We start from the raw sequence: 20,195 nt of genomic DNA on the forward strand, positions 1-20,195 counted from the left end.
AAGCTAAAAAAAATAATAAATATATACAAATTGACTAAACATAAATCAACTAAGCAAATGTATCTAAATCAGACCACACTTTTAAAGTATAAATCATGAATGAGAGAAAAGGAAACTTATGACAGATGTCGGAATATTTTTTATGCAATCCGGTTTTACTTTTGTTTTATATTGTGAGAAGCATTTCCGGTAAATTTTAATACCATATTTTTCTAAATTTTAGAAATTTCCATGTGATATGATATACCTCAAGCACGATTTTTTAAAGACAAAACAAAAACATTTTTTAAGAAATCTTACCTCTAAATTAATGTAAAATGGATAAAAAACGAAATATCCCTTTCATTTCTCTGGTCATAGAAGTTGAAACAAGACGTTTTTTCGGCCATGGCCATGGGGTGGTGTCGTTTAGGCCTTGGTCGTTTCGGCCATGTACCGCTTCGGTCATGTAAGAAGGTGTGGATAGGGGTTTTCAGATTAAAGAATAATGGGCTAAAATATGAGGAATGGAGAAAAATGTCACGTAACAGGAGATGTTTGTGGATCAAAACGAATGCAGAGACAGAGTTTCAATTATATCAAGTTGATTGGATTTTTATGAGACACACGCCTTTGACTTTGTCAACCACTTAAACACCAAATTTTTTACATTAGCTAGAATGAATTTTGGTGGTGTCACTTTTACCGTTCTAGAGTTAAACCCCCTTAAAAATGGAAAAAAAATGCTGAATTTTTCGTTTCTGTTCTCTAACTTTAGTTTTCTTCAGCCAATTGCAAATGTTATAAAACTTATACACAATGCTCATTACCACGAATCACAGATCGAGTTTAAATTTTGGTTGAGTCACTATTACAGTTTTTGAGTTATGTCCCTTTATAACGTTATATGCTAGCGGGGGCATCATCTGTGTCCCTATGGACACATTCCCCATGAATTAAAAGAATGTGACTTAGTACTCTAGTACAATATATGAAAGTATGGAATTTGTTGAACATTAACCATGTTAACATTTGTTTTGAAGATTTAACTTAAATCATTATAATAGTCATAACATTTTAAATCAAACATTGCTTATAAAATAGAAAAAAATAATAAACATAATTCAATATTATCAAGGTGTGAAAATTATTAATATGATTAAAACAATTTGTTAATCTTTTTTATAGATATTTATTTTAAAAGGTGTGAAAATTTATTTACATGATAATCGATTAAGTTGATTTGCTAAACTTTTTATTACATGTACTCAAAGTAATTGTTTGTATTTTGGTCGGTAAATGACAAAGAAATCATAAGTTGGATTACAATTTAACATGTCTAATAGACAAGACTATTAAAACTGAATGGATATTTATTTGCCAAAGCATACTTGATTTTCTCACCGTGTTAAAACTTTAAGACCCATTGGTGGCCTTCGACTGTTTTCTGCACTTTAATTGGGTTGTTGTCTCAATCTTTGACACATTCCTCATTTCCATTTTCAATTTTATTGACATGCTGTATGGCAATACATAATTTTACATAAAGGCTGATATTCTTGCAGCTTTGAAGACCCATCGGTGACCCTTGGGTTGATTTTTTGCTCTTTAGTCGGTTTGCTGTCTCTTTTACACATTCCCTGTTTCCATTCACTATTTTATGATCATGATGATATAAAGAACTAATTGTTTTATCAAAATTTGAAAATTTGAGACTGAAAAGACCATTTGTTATGTCAAAATACCTGTCTATTTGATTCATTTCATCTTATTTGTTCAATTTAATCTATTATCAGTAGCATTGCACAAATTCTTAATATATATTTATATCCTTATAGGTCGAAAATATTTTGTCATCTTTTCAACATGTATCAATCATTATATCTTTGTTTGTCATGTTTGTATATGTAGCATACTTTATGATGATTTATTTTTAATCTATTAGGTAAATGACCATAATTCACCACATGATTATTTAGAAAGATGCGGGTGTTCTATGCAAAGCAATCTTCATAAACATAAAGATGTACAGTTCTGTTAGTCTTTGGAGAATTTGAACAGACTTCTACTTTGTTCTTATTCGTGTTCAGAAACATATCATTTGGTAAAATAAAGGTAATAAATTAAATCAGAGACATATAAAATCTCTGATTAAATGAAATTATGATTCATTTTTTCTTTAAATTATAATTAATGGTCATTTGGCATTGCAACACCTATTAGAGTAGTGATAAAACAGGATATATTACTGAAGATTCATTTATTTTTGTGGTTACCAATTTTCAAGGATTGAGGAAAAAGTATATTTTCGTGGATATATTTGATTTAATAGGTCTGCCATTTGAAGTCTTCGTACAGACGTATGAAAAATTTGCACTTTGCTGGACAATTAAATTCATTTTGAATTTTTACCTATGAAATAAACTAAATTGGTACATGTATCCCACAAATGATAATAAATTCATAGTTTTATTTATGTGAAATATTGGTTTTATTTTACTGGGAAATAAGTTTTTTATTGCAACCAATGTAATATTTTTTAACATGTTGCTGTCATATATTTTGATGGGGTAAAGAATTATAATTCACTTCCCTTGAAGTTCTTGAATGAAAATTCGGAATGCATATATATGCAACTACGACAGAAGATTCTGATTAAATTCCTTGGCACTATAAAATAATACATGTGTATTTTCAGGATGAATTCTTCATTTGAAGGTCAGATTTTACTTCTTGGTGAAGGAGATTTCTCCTTTTCTGTTGCCATGGTGAAGTTCCTATCAAAACAATACAGAAAGCTTATGGTGTCAACTAGTTTTGAGACAGAAGAGTCGATTCAGAAACACAAAACAGCATTGGAAAATATAGAGCTATTGAAAGAACATGGTATATATAAATTGTACACATGACTAGTATATAAAAATAAGGAGATGTGGTATGATTGCCAATGAGACAACTATCCACCGAGGTTCAAATGAAGTGGATATAAGCAATTAAAGGCATTTATTTTGCCTTAAACATTGAGAAAAACCCATACTAATGGTTGGCTATAAAAGACCTGATATGAAACAATTCAATTGAGAAAACTAACAGCCTAGTTTATAACAAAACGATTTAGGGAAAACAATGACAGACATGAATCAACAACAACCACTGATCTGATTCATTGCAATTTATGCTACAATTCAAATAAGTTTTGCCACTTCTACCTTTCTTGTGTGGCAACCTAGTCCTTGCTACTGAACAATGATCTCAGAATATATGCTTATGAAAATATGAAAATGTAGTATAATTGCCAATGAGACATCTAACCACCAGGTAACCAAATGAAGACAATGTAAGCAACTATAGGTGACTGTACTGCCTTCAACAATAAACAAAACCTATACTGTATAGTTAGCTATAAAAGACCCCAACATGACAAAATGTTAAACATTTCAAGTATCAGTTATTGACTTAATTTTCTAATGTGTAGGATGTACAAATCTTTTATGATAGAAATTACATGGTATGTCTGTGCCATTTGGTTGGCATAAGGGAAATTGAAACTTTGTTGCTGAAACTTGTGAAAGAAATTTTATATGAAGCTTATATAATTCTCACAATAAAATTAACACATATCATTATGTATATATATATTTCTCTAATTCTTTGTCAATTTATCCCTTTCTGCACCCATTGTATAAAAAAATTTAATCAACATGTGGTTTGTTTGATCTCAGTTCTTCATTGGTTAAAATCCGATTATGACGTCGAATTTACTTGCTTTCCTCTGAATTTCCTATTGTGACGGCATGAAAAAAGGCGACCATGCCTGATGACGTCACATAGAAAGAACACATCTTTTTACAGATTATTCGAAAAGATTGAATAAGTTCGCCTGCATATTGTTTGAAAATCATTAGAGAAACAGATTCCACCACCAAATCTCGTGTAATGCTATATTTATCCACTCTCGACACTTATTAAATTTCAAATATTTAAAACGCTCAGCAAGCCTAGCGTTTTAAATTTGTGAAAATTTAACTGTCTTGACTGGATAAATATCGTATCACACTCAATGCAGTGGTAGAATCTATATATATATATTTACAATGTATAAGAAATTTAAATGGTGCCAGTTTTTAAACAAAAAAAGTTCAAGTACAATAGCTATCTCCCTTTTGCTAAAGAGATGAAAAAAATTAGTTAAGTATTAATTTATTGCTCAAATATTTGAAAATAGAGGAAATCAGATAATCTTACATAACTGAATTTCTTGTAGTCTTATTTAAATTTAAGGATAGGAAAATTACAAACAGTTATCTCCCTTTTGCTATAAACAAATGGTGTCAGTTTTAAAGAAAGTTCATAAATGTATTTTCATGGCATTCTTTTTGTTTTCAATTGTAGGTGTTACAGTCTACCTGGCAACAGATGCTACTAAAGTTCACACGGATCCACGATTCAAGAATGTGAAATTTGATAGAATTATTTTCAATTTTCCTCATTCTGGTGGGAAGTCTAATCATAAGAAAAATAGAAAGCTGTTGTCTGACTTCTTCTGCAGGTAACATAAACTATCTTAATGGAAGTGACTTCAGTGCTACTCAAATTTGACAGTAGAATTTTATATTTATGTTTTATGACACCACAAAACTAATCTTTTTCTTGCTTGATACTACACCTTCTTCTTTCTTAAAAAACTATATGTTGCAGTAATCGGGAAGGACGTGCGCCTTGCGCCAATTGCGCTTATCGACCAGAAATGGCGCATAGAGTGACAAATGTAAGCGCCCGCGAGGCGCATGATATTTTTCACTTCGTTTTGAAACGTTGAGATATCGTCAAATAGATTTCCGATCGTATTTCGTGCCGCCATGTGTGAGTACACAACTGTGTAGTGTTTACTCCAATGATAGGAACACCTATATATTTTTGGGACATCTCGGGTGTTTTCCTATAGTAATAATAGCAACATGCGGTATGACTGATTACCCAAAAAACGTAATTAACCATCATTCATGATATAATTTTTTATAAACAACTTTAAATTTGTGAAAATTGGCTAGTACAGGCGAGAATTCTTCTCTAATTATAATCTTTTTTTAAGTAAGCTTGCTATTATTTCGATTGAAAAATCCAAAAGCCTTTTTATGAATAGCATAGTATTTGTCTCCATAAAAGGGGCTTAACTGTCCTTGTCAATTTTTTTGGTCTTTGGCTCGTTTTGACATTTTGTAAACATGCCTTCAGTGAATTGTTGTTGTGTCTTATCAATTAACGTTGCTCTCTACTGTTATTCTTGTCATCGTGATGAAGTAATAATAATACAAGTGCAGAGGAAATGCCAGAAACGTCCTCTAATACGGAACGTCTGGAATAAGTATGGTATCGACGAAGACCCAAATTTAATGTAAAAAATAACATGAACAAGGGAACAATACAAGTTTTAACATTGTAAATAAAGGGTATTGTCAATATTGCCCGGTTTGGAAGAAGTTATTGTATATTCATTGAAATTGAAATTACAAAATCACAGGATCAATATCCATGATATTAATTAGAATCAAACTTGTAAGTACAGTGAAATATACACTTTTTTTAATTTTTTTTTAATTGTAAACGAATGGCCCACTCATTTGACAACATGGCCCATTAATTCTAAAAATGGCCCATTGAATTTATTTTTGGGGTCCCTGGGCCCATAGAGAAAAAATCCTTCCAGATGACTGATGTTGTTGGTACATGAATTTCTGGTTTAATGATGTAAAACAATCATAGAGTCTTCACGTTATATATCATTAAAAGTGTTGTGTGAAAAATTACAACAAAAAGTCGAAATAAGCGTAACGTCATCGCAATATAGGCCGTAAAAGTTGTTTTTGACGTATTTCACTACCAACTAGATAACAGATTGGTAAATACCATAAAAACGAAATCAGTGACCCCATGATTATTTTACATCATTAAAACCGGAATTCATGTACTGGTCAACAATGTATTTTTCTTTTTTAAATCTATGGAATAGAAATTTTAGATTTTATGATTTTAAAACAAATTGAACGTTTTTTGCTTATTCTGTGTTCTATCTTTACAAATATTCACCTATTTTGAAAGAATACATGCACATTCAGCAATATTTCAGATAATATAAGAGATAAAGTATTATTTTTTTCGATTTTCAGTTATTAAAGTTCAGCAAGCCAAAATTGTATGCAAAATCATACCAAAATCTGTGACATAGCCATTTACTGTTCCTTGATCTTAAAGTTTTTACAATGGTTTAAACATGTCTCTAAAATTTTTGTTCCAAATACAAAAAAGGATTATAATAATGAGGGAACTAATATTGTTTTTATACTGCAACTTAAATTAATACATTGATAGCTATTTTACTTTTGGCACAAATTGCAAACTTATTTTCATCCCTAAACTAACCCCTAGTTGTGGAAAAAGTGTTACTTGATGAAATTGACATTGCACAAAATATAGCTTTATTACTATGTTTAGGAAATAAACACAGCTAATTCTAGTATAAAATGAAATATTGTAGGGTATGTTGTCGGCATTCCTTTACTCAAAAGTTGGCTCTCCGAAATAGAGATAATTTTGTAACATTTGTAACTTTATTTTCATGCATTTGGCAATCAATACTTTTAAAAATAAGTTCCTTATGAAGCATGAAACAAATATAAAGGTGAAAGGATTTTTCTGCTAGATGTTACCCTTGGTAAAGGAGCTACCATTTTATTTTTATGGGGGGGCTAGGATGAAATTTGAAAAAAAAGGCAGGACAGGAGTTTTGAGTAAAAAAAAAGGCAGGATGAGCAACTTGGCAAAAAAAAAGGCAGGATGACAATTTATGTAAAAAAAGTCAGGATAAACTAATAAAAAAAAGGCAGGACAGAATAGAGTGAAAAATAAAAAGGCAGGACAGAGATTACAACTAAAAAATAATGCAGGACAAAATTTTTCATCCTAGGCCCCCCCCCCCCCCCTCCCCCCATAAAAATCAAATGGTAGCTCCCTAATCAATTCTGCAGAGCATCCATCATCACATTTTTGTCGAGCCTGCGACTTTTGTCGCAGAAAGCTCGACATAGGGATAGTGATCCGGCGGCGGCGGCGGCGTTAGCTAACTTCTTAAAAGCTTTATATTTTAGAAGGTGGAAGGTCTGGATGCTTCATACTTTGTATATGGATGCCTCATGTTACGAAGTTTCTGTCAGTCACATGTCCAATGTCCTTGACCTCATTTTCATGGTTCAGTGACTACTTGAAATAAAAGTTAAGATTTTTTGTAATGTTAGATTCTCTCTTATTATAAGTAATAGGATAACTATATTTGGTATGTGCGTACCTTGCAAGGTCCTCATGCCCGTCAGACAGTTTTCACTTGACCTCGACCTCAGTCAGTGAACAAGGTTAAGTTTTGGTGGTCAAGTCCATATCTCAGATACTATAAGCAATAGGTCTAGTATATTCGGTGTATGGAAGGACTGTAAGGTGGTTCATGGTTCAGTGGTCAAAGTTAAGTTTTTGAGTTTTGGTCTTTTTTTCTAATACTATATGCAATAGTTCAACTATATTTGGTATGTGCGTACCTTGCAAGGTCCTCATGCCCGTCACACAGTTTTCACTTGACCTCGACCTCATTTCATGGATCAATGAACAAGGTTAAGTTTTGGTGGTCAAGTCCATATCTCAGATACTATAAGCAATAGGTCTAGTATATTCAGTGTATGGAAGGACTGTAAGGTGTACATGTCCAACTGGCAGGTGTCATCTGACCTTGACCTCATTTTCATGGTTCAGTGGTTATAGTTAAGTTTTTGTGTTTTGGTCTGTTTTTCTTATACTGTATGCCATAGGTCTACTATATTTGGTGTATGGAATGATTGTAAGGTGTACATGTCTAGCTGGTAGGTGTCTTCTGACCTTGACCTCATTTTCATGGTTCAGTGGCCAAAGTTAAGTTTTTGAGTTTTGGTCTTTTTTTCTAATACTATATGCAATAGGTCATCTATATTTGGTGTATGGAAATATTTTATGATGTACCTGTCAGTCTTGCAGGTTTTATTTGACCTTGACCTCATTTTCACAGTTCATTGCTCAGTGTTAAGTTTTTGTGTTTTGGTCTGTTTTTCTAATACTATAAGCAATAGGTCAACTATATTTGTTGTATGGAAGGATTGCAAGCTGTAGTACATGTCTGCCTGGCATTGTTCATCTGACCTTGACCTCATTTTCTTGGTTCATTGGTCAATGTTTAGTTTTCTTGGTTAAGTCTGTATCTTAGAAACTATAAACAATAGGTCAACTATATTTAGTGTATTGAATGATTGTAAGGTGTACATGTATTTCTTGTTTGGTTTATATGACCTTGACCTCATTTTCTTGGATCATGTTAAGTGTATGTGATAGTTGTAGTAAAGCTTTATATTTAGGACTATCAACATAATATCAATGATTAGTAAAGAAGGCGAGACATTTCAGCGTGTGCACTCTTGTTGCTTATACAACATGGTAACGCTTCATGTTTTCATGCCACTCTATGTGTTTTTATACTATTTGAGTTACTATTAAGCTAACTAAAAATGTGTTATATGGCGTTAAACTGAATTTGTTTTATAATAAAAATACAGATATTTTTGCGGTTTTAATTATCTCCCTTGACCTATTAATTTTTATTTTCTTATCCCGGAGTAGAAACAAATTTTGATAATAAAAAATAAACGCATTATAAAATGATAAAATAGAGAATGGGAGTGAGGCATATGTCAAAGAGACAACATCTCGACCAAAGAGTAAAAAATACAGACGAAGGCCACCAATGAGTGAGAAAATCCTGCACTCAGAGTGGACTTCAGCTGGCCCCTAAACTAAAATGTGTCCTAGTTCTGTGAAAATTGACGTCATACTAAACTCCTAAACATATTAATGAACTAAAATTAAAAACTTACAAGATTAGAAACCCTACGACCTAGGCGGCTCAGATAAATACATGCTGCCCTATTCATAATTTCTGTGAAACAAACCATTATTTGGAAAAAAAACATCAATTAACAAAATTTAATTGAGTGTCTGCTGTAATTATTTTCTTGGATAATCAGGTGCAGAATCTTTACAGCTTGTATGTGTAATTTTATTTTAGTTTGATGTTTGTTCCAAAGATACCATATCAATAAAAGTCGATATGGGACATTTGTCAATCAATCAAATAGTTACCAGACTACACAAATAACCAAAGAACTTCAGGAATAGTTTTCATGATATAAAATTGAGAGATATCAAATGACAAAAATATCAATCTCATTAAAATCAGGTTTTAAGGCTTGCTCTATTTGATTTGATTGTTGCTTGTGTAATACATGTATCTAAAAACAAGGGGTTATGTTTTTATGACCTATTATGCAAATTTTTAAAAGAAACCAATCGTTTGGAGTGACACTCTTGTTGCACATTGATAGAAATTTAATTGCTAATATATATTACTACTTTAGAATATGTTAAGATTTGATTAGATGCTTAAATGTCACTGAATGTGAGCCCTTATGGAATGTCTTCAGCCCTTAAATGAACAACAAGCAAAAGAAAAAGGCATGATTTACTGTGGATTCATTATTATTCGTTAGATACCAATTTTCGTTGGTTTCATGGTTGCAAGTGAACCACAAATTCAAATATCCAATGAATTGCCAATTTTCCAAAGACTTTGTATGCAGAGATTGGCAAAACCACAAAATAAAATATCCATGAAAATGCAAGCTTTCCTGAATCCATGAAAATTGATACCCACAAAAATAAATGAATCCACAGTAATTATGTTTTAGAAATATCATTTATCAAATTGCTGTGGTCTCTCCCAGAGCAACCTTTTGCATTTTTGATTTTATAGTTATTTCAACCAACATTTTTTCGTTACAGTGCTGTGAATTTCATTACAGACAAAGGACAGATTTTAATGACATTATGTAAAGGTCAAGGTGGAACACCTGCAGACAAACCAATGAGGGCTTGGCATGACAGTTGGCAGGTCGTTTCTATGGCAGCTAATGCTGGACTCATTTTGAAAGATGTTTGGCCATTTGTAGTCAATGACTTTGAGGAATATTCTTCCACAGGTTTCAGGTACATTGTTAAAAATATAAAAATAAGAGGTATGATTGCTATTGAGACAACAATCATTGACCAAAGGACAAATGTGAATAATTACAGGTCATCCATTCTATGGCCATAAACAATGAGCAAAACTGACAACCTAAAGAAAGCAATGACAAAAGGTGAAAGAAAAAAGAAAAAATTTCAGCCTGATTTAAACCACAACAATGAACAAAAGAACAATACAAACATACAAAAATTTGTAAGGGTTCCGCGGAACCCAGTGTCTCGCCTACTTTTGCTTTCGCAGGCTCAACAAAAATGAGGAAAAAAAAAAATTAACAATATTCCTTTCGACACAATCTTTTGATTGTAAGAAGCTTCTGTCCAAGTTTGGTAAAAATCCAGGATAGTTTATGAATCTTATAAATGTTTTAAATCTTTAACTGCAGACTGTATGTAATGTTAACTGGAAGAAAAACTAAGTCCATTTATAAGTAAAATACGGATAAACAGGTACAAAATTTTAACAAAATTTCCTTTTAGATACTAGCTTTTGATCATAAACAAGCTTCTGACCAAGTTTGGTACAAATCCAGGATAGTTTAAGAAAGTTATTAAAATTTTAAAAACTTTAAACACAGAGTGAATGTAATGTTTCCTGTCAGAAAAACTAAGTCCATTTATAAGTAAAATACGGAAAAACCGGATTTTTTTTTTTAAAAAATTTACTTCTGGATACTATCTTATGATCACAAACAAGCTTCTGTCCAAGTTTGGTAGAAATCCAGGATAGTTTAAGAAAGTTATTGAAATTTCAAAAACTTTAACCACAGAGTGAATATTTGTGGACGCCGCCGACGCTGACGGAATTTAGGATCGCTATGTCTCGCTTTTTCGACAAAAGTCGAAGGCTCGACAAAAACCAAAGGAACAGGGCTATTATTGCTGTTCGTCATCTTAAAGCCGCAATGAGACATTAGTGATGTTAGTTATATATTTCTGAAAGTACTTTGCAGGGTTCTTTGTTTTTTTCTTCTGTTAACGCAAGGATTTTTAATAGATTTTGTAATCAGTTGTACACTTGATTTGCAATGTCATAAATGAATAATATTTTACCTAATCCATATTTTTACAAAACTTTTATAAATATAATTTGGCGAACTTTAAATTGAAGATAAAGTGACCTAAATCAAGTGTTTCACTTGAATGTATTTGATTTGAAAGTACTAACAATTTTAGGTGTAATACCACCAAATATAGTACGTCATATCCGGTTGCATACGAAAATAGGTCGAAAAAAATAATCCCTTGAATTTGACAGTTGTAGGTAATTAATTCTACATTTCATTGCAGTAAAACAGTTCTGGGTCATAAACATATATCTTGGGTATTTCAAAGCACCATTATTTTTTTATTTGGGGTTTCTATAGAATATTTTGGAAATTTGAGGTTACATGGTTACTAAAACTTGTACACAGGTAAAATAGAGGTGAAAATTTGATTGGTTAACTTCCAGTGATGGTTATTTTTCTTATATGCAATGAAATGTTATGTGAAATTTTTTCTATAGTACTGGACAGAATAAAACTTTACTCATGCAAAGTATTTCTTTATTTGAAACAAAGATAAATTCTGCACAATTTTTTGAAAAGTGCAAATTTAACAAAGACTAATAGGGGAAAATCAATGGTGGTATTACACCTAATAGATTTATATGAAGAGTACAATAAACTGAACAGTTGAGATAAACTATATAATAATTATGGGGTGCAACTTCCACTTTATTAAGCTATCAAATCTACAAAAAATCATAGCTCATCAATAATATTAGGTATTTAGTTTACATTTCTTTTACAGGAGTCAAGATAAAGGATTTAACACAGAAAGGGCAATAACTCATGTCTTTCAGAAAGGGGACATAATTCCATTACCAACAGAAAGTATTCCATTAACTTTTATCAAATCTGAATATTTAAACAGAAGAATTTCAAGGTAAGTTTATATATTTACTATTTTTATGGAAATGTTAAGTAAATACTAGGCAAATTTTCCATACTGAGAATAAATCTGAATAATATTATGTGAACTGTGGTGTAATTTTATAGCATCCATGATGTTAGAAGGCTAAAAGCCCAAACCAGTGACCTACATTTTTCAAACTGTATCTCATAGCATCATAAAATAAGAAAAATCAATGGACCAATATAATTATTATTTGAGAGTAAATCTTATTGTTGATGTTTTAACCTATGCTATGGCTAATGATTATGTTTGTCACATGATATCAAAACTGGCACAACTGTAACTCAATTAAGGATGTTCGCTCCTCTTGTTTTTGAATTTTTGTCAGATATTCGGAATCCTCTGGTTTTATCCATCTAGTGCCTAGTAAAAATTTTGCCCACTAAGCCCTACTTTTCTTTTCATAATTTTATTTCATATAGTTTTAAAAGCCATATTTGAAAATCTTATAAAATCCTTGTTATTTTTTCATAGTATTTGAAAGAAAAAAGCTGCACATGTTAATTGTATGAAAAATCTAGAGAAAATCATTTCCCGCCAAATTTTCATTGGCTTATATCTCAAAAACAAGCACATGCCCATCATTTTTTTCTTCTTTTTAAGTTCTGTTATCTATATACTATCAATTTATAACAGTCTTTTAAAAACCTTGTTATTTTGAAACAGAGTAGCAAACATCCTCACAGGTGGTTAATGTTGTATACAGCATAGTTGATAAGTAGAAACGATTTGTAAGACTGAAAATTAAATTTTACACCTTATACACACTTTGTGTGAAAGCAGAAATTTAACAAGAAAATTGCATAGTCTTGATAAATAGATACAATACTAGTTATTAATAAAAGAGTAATATTTATATGTTTTGAAAGAATATTGTTTATTTTTTTGCTAACCATAGGGCATTATTTGTAATTGTCTTGTTAATAATATCTAAAATTTGATGTAAGATATTTTTTTAAGTACATGTACTTAACAAAAATATCTTGCATCACATTATTAATTAGCAGTGTGAATTTCATTGTTGTCTCTAATTGCACTTGTCAGTTTTATATTTTCCAGAAACCTTTTCAAAGAAGAAAATCACCCAGTTTCTCGTGTATATAAACACCTTGAAAGTCATATAGCAGAACAGTTTTCTATTGAACTGGTTCCAGCACCAGACCCAGTTTTAAAAGAGGGACCAGATGCACTGAAAGAATTAATTGCAGGGATTAATGGAGAAATGGCTAAATCAAAATACTTTGAAAACTTTGAATTGAGATTTTATAGAACAGGGAATTCACAGTTTGAAGGGAAACAAACCTTTGAAATTTGTGCTGTGAAAAAATATGCCTTTCAAAATATTGATGGACATAGTGAACTTAGTAATGAAAATGCATGTCTGTCAGAAGGGGAGATAATTTATAATCCACAAGAAGGGGAAGTAAATGAGTGTCAAGCAGATGTGGATACAGTTAAAAAATTGTCTGAGTGTCATTTGAGATTTTCACTACTGGAACATTTGCCGTTTTTATTAAGCAAAATTACAAATTCAAATCATGAAGCAGCTGATAATGGCAAAACCATTGTAAATGAAATAAATCATGAACTGGAAAATTTACATTGTGAGCAATTTTCAGATTCCAATGTACGAATTAAGGACAAAGTGCAACATCTATGTCTGATGACTGGACATGTGTTTAGACCTTGTGAAATAAGCCCATTTACTTGTCCTGTAAAATCGGAGATGTTAGGAGCTTTCAGCTTAAATGAAGAAATTTGTAATTCTGAAGATATTTCGTCAGGTTTCCAAACTCTAAGCTCCTGTCTGAATTCATCTTTTCCAGGCTTGAAAATATCAAATGATATTTTAGAAAATTTTGATATTGATCTGCCTGGTTTAATTGAGATTGGTTCTATACAAGTAGACATTGATTGTCCTTCAAAATTCAGTGATAGAACTATTGGTCATCTGTGGTTTTACAAGAGACATTCAAATAAGAACACGGTCAATTGTTTAGTTTTTGTATTAGATTTAAATCTTCTGACCATAGCAGCATTCAGACTCCCTCATGTTGAATTGTTATTTTCAAATAATTTAGATTTTTCTAAACATTGTACCATCAGGGGAGATAATTCTTTTGAATATAGTCCAGTCAGTTTATTTCCAGTGATGTTTGAACATGACATGAGTTTCTGGGTGAATGAAAAGAAAGATTTTGATGGATATACATTCTCTGATGTCATTAGAGGAGTGGCTAATGATTCAGTCATGTCAGTCAAATTGATTGACACCTATATCTGTGATATAACTGGAAGAAAGAGTCGTTGCTATAGGTTACAGTTTCAATCACATGACAAAGTGTTGTCATATGACACTAGTTGGAAGCTACAAAGTAAAATCAGATTAGAAGTAGCTAGAGAACTAGAAATTACTTTGAGATGAAGTGAATAAAAATTATGCTCTTGATTCTTTTCATTATCTTCTTTTTAATGCCTAAAAATTTGCAAAATGGAAAAAAATCAATATCTATCCATATACATATAAAAATAAAGAGATGTCTTATGATTGCCAATTAGACAACTATCCACAAGAGACCAAAGGATTGGTATGGAAGCAACTGATTTCTCTTCAAAAGGTCATGGTTGGAACAAATGGCAAATGCCATTAATAGTCTTGTTACTCCTTAGAATCTGTGTAACAAAGTTAGTATAAATGTTCGTGTTATTTCTTGATCTTGGCTCAGACTGTCTAGGAGAGACAGGGTTGATAAACCAGGATTTATGGCTGAAGTACTTGATTGCTTATTTTAACAATATCAATAGTCTGATCTCTGAAATACTATAATAAATACAAGCAAAAATAGATTTATTTCAATTATTGTAAGAGTATCCAGCATCACTGAACCTTTCATCCATCAATCAATTATTTAATAAAACAACACGTCAATTATTTTTTACAATTAAGAATAAAGTTTATTTAGTTTAATAAGGCAGTAAATACAAATAATGTCAATGTAATCTCCTGTGATTAATATCTTATAAGAAAAGATAAGATAAGAAAACTTTATTTTGATTCGGCATAAGTTAAAAGACACAACACAAGCTCTAAGGAGCTTTTGACCGAATATGAAAACATATACATAACATAAAAACAGTCTAATTTGACATATAAAACAACCTGTTATACGAAGTTAAATCTCACTTACATAGCATGTAATAAAAATTTAGCAACAAATTTAAAATGAAATAAAACATGCTAGACCAGAGCAACCAAAAGCAACATAAATAATAAACATCTCAAGAATTATCTGCAAACAGAACAGCGACGTTCCAAACAGCTCCAGGACTGAACAAGACTTTTAAAATGTGAAAAACTATTTTCAGTCCTGAAATGGTTTGGAAGGCTGTTCCATAAAGTAGCGGCAGCAAATTTGAAAGATTTTTTACCGTAACGGGTTGACTTTACCTGTGGAACATCCAGAATATTTACATACCTGAAAGAATACTTAGATTTTTTGACACTCATCAAATTTTGTAAGCACACAGGAGCTATATTATTTATAATCTTAAAAGTTTCTAGAGCCATTGTTCTAATCCGTCTAATCTGCAAGGAGGGCACCTTAGCCTTAAGTAAGAGGTCCTCGTAGGGGCTGGTAAAATCCTCATATACAAAACGGAGTGCTCTTTCCTGCACCTTTTCTAATTTTTTGGAATTTTTCTCAGTGCAAAAATGCCATGCCAAAGGACAAAAATTAAAATTACTAAGAATAAAGGTATGAAAAATAGTAAGTTTACTAAGTCTATCCAAAACTGAGCCCAAACATTTTAAAACATTTAATTGCTGTGATGCCCTCCTACAGATATCTTTAAAAAAATAATGTGACAGAGTTGCACAGAAAATGCAGAGACATAAATGCAAGACCTGTAGAAAACTTGTCTTGAATCCTTCAACAATCCAATCACAATTGATTAATAACAGGATTGCCTCTATGATCAAAGTTATAATGGTATCCCCACCATATACCAGTATGCAGAATGTTGTGGGTTTTTACACCTCTACAGGTCAAATCAAGTAGCTAGAAATTGATATTTTCTACTTAGTCACTTAGCATGCAGCATATTGGAGTAAGACAAAAGACGGTTCAGCTCAGAAACACAAATTTTTGTCTGGTTAGATCAACATATAAAAATAAGGAATGTGGTATGATTGTCATTGAGACAACTAGCCATAGTCCAAAAGACAAAGATGTGGACAATTGCATTTCACTGAATGACATGTCTTCCTGTGGACTGTTATTTTGTAAACATTAACATTAATTAATTACTCAGTATTGTACAATCCAAGGTACTTTCCTATGTTATTTAAAGAATATTGTCTTGAGATAGCTGGTATCTGTTGTTGTTTGCTAATCATTCATCAACCAATTAAGCTAGAATTGATAAATTACTTTAAATTCAGAAATTATTGCGTGTATTTATTATTGCAATTTTTGAAAAATGGACAAAAATGCTAGATTAATTATTGCGATTTCAGGAAAATCTGCATAAAGATATATATATCAGATATCAGATTGCGAGTTCTTATTATTGCGATATTCACGCAGTCCCATTATTCAAATTTATAAAAACCTCACAATAATTTCTGAATTTACAGTAATTAACTGATTGGGTTTAACAACACTTTCAGTACACTTGGCTATATCATGGCAACAGGATTTTTTTATTGGTGGTTGAAGCCTGAGTACAGATAGAACACTAACTTTCTGTCTTTTGGCATTATTCCCAAATGAATGGTAAGCTCTATACACAACATAACAAATAAAACCCTAGTTTTTGGTAATAAAAGGGAAAAGAAGATACTGAATTGACTATAAAAAATTAGCATCATTCACAAACATTAAGAAGTGTCACCATTTCCTGCTCCACAAGTGACAGCCATCATGTAACTCCTGTTAAAATATAATGCAGAGCCATTTCGTGAATAGGGAATCGGTAAATGTCTTTTGTCTAACCATAAGACATCACAAAATTCATGCATAACATGTAAACCATCAAACATAAACACTAACATTAACAGAAGTCCTAGATTGCTCTGATGTCAGACTGCCTTTTTTTAGGACTTGTTGGGGTCCTAAAAAGGGTTATAACCCATAGGAGAAAACTTGGTCAACACTAAAAAATGAAGACAAAATATGAAGGTCTATTGATATCAAATCAATTAAAGGAGAAGTTTCCCCTATCAAAAGGATTGATTGTTAGATTGCTCAACGTACAGTGACAAATATTTCGGTCATATTCATGACTAAAAACAACAAAAAGTGCTTGTTGCAGTTTCATTAAACTCATTCAATTAAAGTTAAAGCAAAGTGCAATGTAAGTTCAAATAAATATCCACAGGTAGTCGATTAGGGAGCTACCATTTGATTTTTATGGGGGGGCTAGGATGAAAAATTTTGTCCTGCATTTTTTTTTGTTGTAATCTCTGTCCTGCCTTTTTATTTTTCACTCTATTCGGTCCTGCCTTTTTTTTTAAAGTTTATCCTGACTTTTTTTTTACCTAAATTGTCATCCTGACTTTTTTTTTTTGCAAGTGTCTCATCCTGCCTTTTTTTTTTACTCAAAACTCCTGTCCTGCCTATTTTTTTCAAATTTCATCCTAGCCCCCCATAAAAATCAAATGGTAGCTCCCTTAGGAGTACATGCCAATGAGTCACAGCAACTTCCATGTTGCCCCCAACCCCCACAACCAAAAAAAGTAAAGAAGAAAATTATCTTTAGATCAACATATTCCTTAACAATAGACAAGAGTTTCTACCTCATAAAAAAAATAAGGAGATGTGGTATGATTGCCAATGAGCCAACTATCCATGAAAGTTCAAATGAAGTGGATATTAGCAATTATTGGCAACCATATGGCCTTCAACAATGAGAAAAACCCATACCATATAGTTGGCTATACATGGCCCTGATATGAAAAAAATAAAACAGTTCAATTGAGAAAAACTAACGGCCAGCCTAATTTATAACAAAATAATTATGACAGAGATGAACCAACGACAACCAACTACCATCTTAAGACACCTGCTAATCAATAGTTGTCTTTTGTTGCTGTCTGCCATAGATGTTTTTCATTTATTGCTTTTTAATTGGTAATTATTTTTCTCATTGTTGAAGGCCATTTCGAGGTGATAATGGTAAAAAGATACAAAGATATTTATAAATTTTAAGCCCTGAGGGCATATTGTATTATCCCTGTCAGTCCCTGAACATCAACCAATCAATCATCCATAAGGCGAAGCTTACTAATCTATTTACTACTTAAGTTAGGAGTTGCTATTGCCGAATTATACATCAATATAGTCTAGATTTAGCTCCATTCTTGGTTCGAATTATGGCTGGTCGTGTAATTCCATCTTTGCCGTAAACTAATTTGGCAATTACAGCCAAAGTTCAATTTACTCTCAGTGATAAATCGTCATGAATCTGAACTACATCTCCGACATTAATGTTCTGTGTGTTTCGACCAGTCACCAGTGTATTGGTAATGTTCCCTTAGACCTCCTTCTCTTTCCTCTTTTCTTTGCTCTTACTCTCCTCTTTCCAGCTGACCTCCTTTTCTTTGGTGACCTGGACCTATTCCTCCTCTTAGCTCTGGCTTTTTAGTAGATCTGGACCTCCTTCTTGCTTTTTTGGATGGAGACCTTGAACGTTTTTTTGCATTCTTGGTGTCTTGGAACGAGCACGTTTGGCTGCCTTAACGGCTGAGGCTGACCTGCTTCTGCTCCTGGACTTTGAACGACGGGTTGGGCTTGGTATCCTTCTTGTTGGGTGATACACGACTGACCTTGACCTCTTTTTCAACACTGAAGTTGTGAGTTCAATCCCGCACGTGTGGACCTGGACTTTGAACGACGGGTTGGGCTTGGCATCCTTCTTGTTCGGTGATACAAGACTGACATTGACCTGAGACAGTGGTGTATCATACAACATAATAACAAACTATAAAAATCAGTTGAAAAGGGCTCGAATCTTCAAGTCGATACAAATAACAAAAACACAAACCAGACGTGCGGCAGGGTATATTTATACATCCCTCACAACAAAAAAGACGCAAAATACAGATCTGAGAATACTCACAGTTTCTGACAGATAGTTCAAAGCCAATAACAACTAATAAAAAAAATCATGTATCTAAGACTAAAATGTCAATCAGTACACATCCAACATCCAATGGATTAAGTGTAAAGACGTCACTAACAGTCAGAGAAAAACATGACCTTGTGCAATGCCAAGATAGAGGTATCGACAGATTGTAGTACCTTGAATGTGCATATGTGTTTAACAATAATATTTAGTTTGGTTTTAATTTACTGATAACAAAATCAATATTTATACCAAAATTATTTTTTTTTAAATTCAAAGATCTAATTACAATGTTGAATTGGTAACCTTTAAATAAGTTTATTTACTGAAGGAATGATAAGTTTACCCGGATCGTATCTAACTTTCCAGGCTAGGTAAACAACATCACCGTAACAATTCGGATGTGCTATTCCGTTTGAAATAAGTTTTTTACAGGTACATTTTATGGTTCAATTGTCAATATTCAAGTTTACGGTAATTAGGTTTGTTTCTCAGGTACTATAAGCAATATGCTTATTATATTTGATGTAAGGTATAATTGTTAGGTGTACATGTCTGTCTCACAGGGTTTGAATTGTTTCATATTTTAAAGCAGACTACACAGTATGGGTTTTTCTCACTGCTGAAGGCTGTACTATTGCCTATAATGCTTACACCCACTTCATTTGAACTTTAGTTGATAGTTGTCTCATTGACAATCATACCATCTCTCCTTATTTTCATATTAACCAGGAAAACTTAACATTCAGACAAAGAAAATGAGGTCAAGGTCAGATAAAACCTGCCAGACTGACATGTACACCTTACAATCATTCCATACACCAAATAAAGTTGAACTTCTGCTTACAGTATCTGGGAAGCAGACCAAAATATGTGACTTTCACCTTGATCAACGAGGTTGAGGTCAGGTGAACCCTGTCTGAAGAACATATAGACATTGCAATGACCCATATCAAATCCTATTTAAATAAAAAAAATCTTAT

At 32.2% G+C, this 20,195-nt stretch overlaps 1 protein-coding gene across 2 annotated transcripts; it reads left to right on the top strand.

Moving 5' to 3' along the window:
- Positions 1–157: 157 nt before the first annotated feature.
- On the top strand, positions 158–14,534 carry LOC127704667 (ferredoxin-fold anticodon-binding domain-containing protein 1-like). Of its 2 annotated transcripts, XM_052208805.1 has the most exons (7): positions 158–189; positions 1,925–2,094; positions 2,678–2,865; positions 4,372–4,528; positions 9,889–10,092; positions 11,923–12,057; positions 13,147–14,534. In XM_052208805.1, the coding sequence occupies exons 3-7, from the start codon at positions 2,679–2,681 to the stop codon at positions 14,510–14,512; spliced, it is 2,049 nt and encodes a 682-aa protein (XP_052064765.1). In that variant the 5' UTR covers positions 158–189; positions 1,925–2,094; position 2,678; the 3' UTR covers positions 14,513–14,534. The 2 variants fall into 2 exon arrangements, with proteins under 2 accessions (XP_052064765.1, XP_052064766.1); XM_052208806.1 differs by lacking the exons at positions 158–189; positions 1,925–2,094; positions 2,678–2,865 and having other exon boundaries at positions 4,397–4,528; positions 9,909–10,092.
- Positions 14,535–20,195: the final 5,661 nt, after the last annotated feature.

Source organism: Mytilus californianus, unplaced genomic scaffold (genome assembly GCF_021869535.1).
Source record: "Mytilus californianus isolate M0D057914Y unplaced genomic scaffold, xbMytCali1.0.p SCAF_6, whole genome shotgun sequence".
Classification (NCBI taxonomy): domain Eukaryota; kingdom Metazoa; phylum Mollusca; class Bivalvia; order Mytilida; family Mytilidae; genus Mytilus; species Mytilus californianus.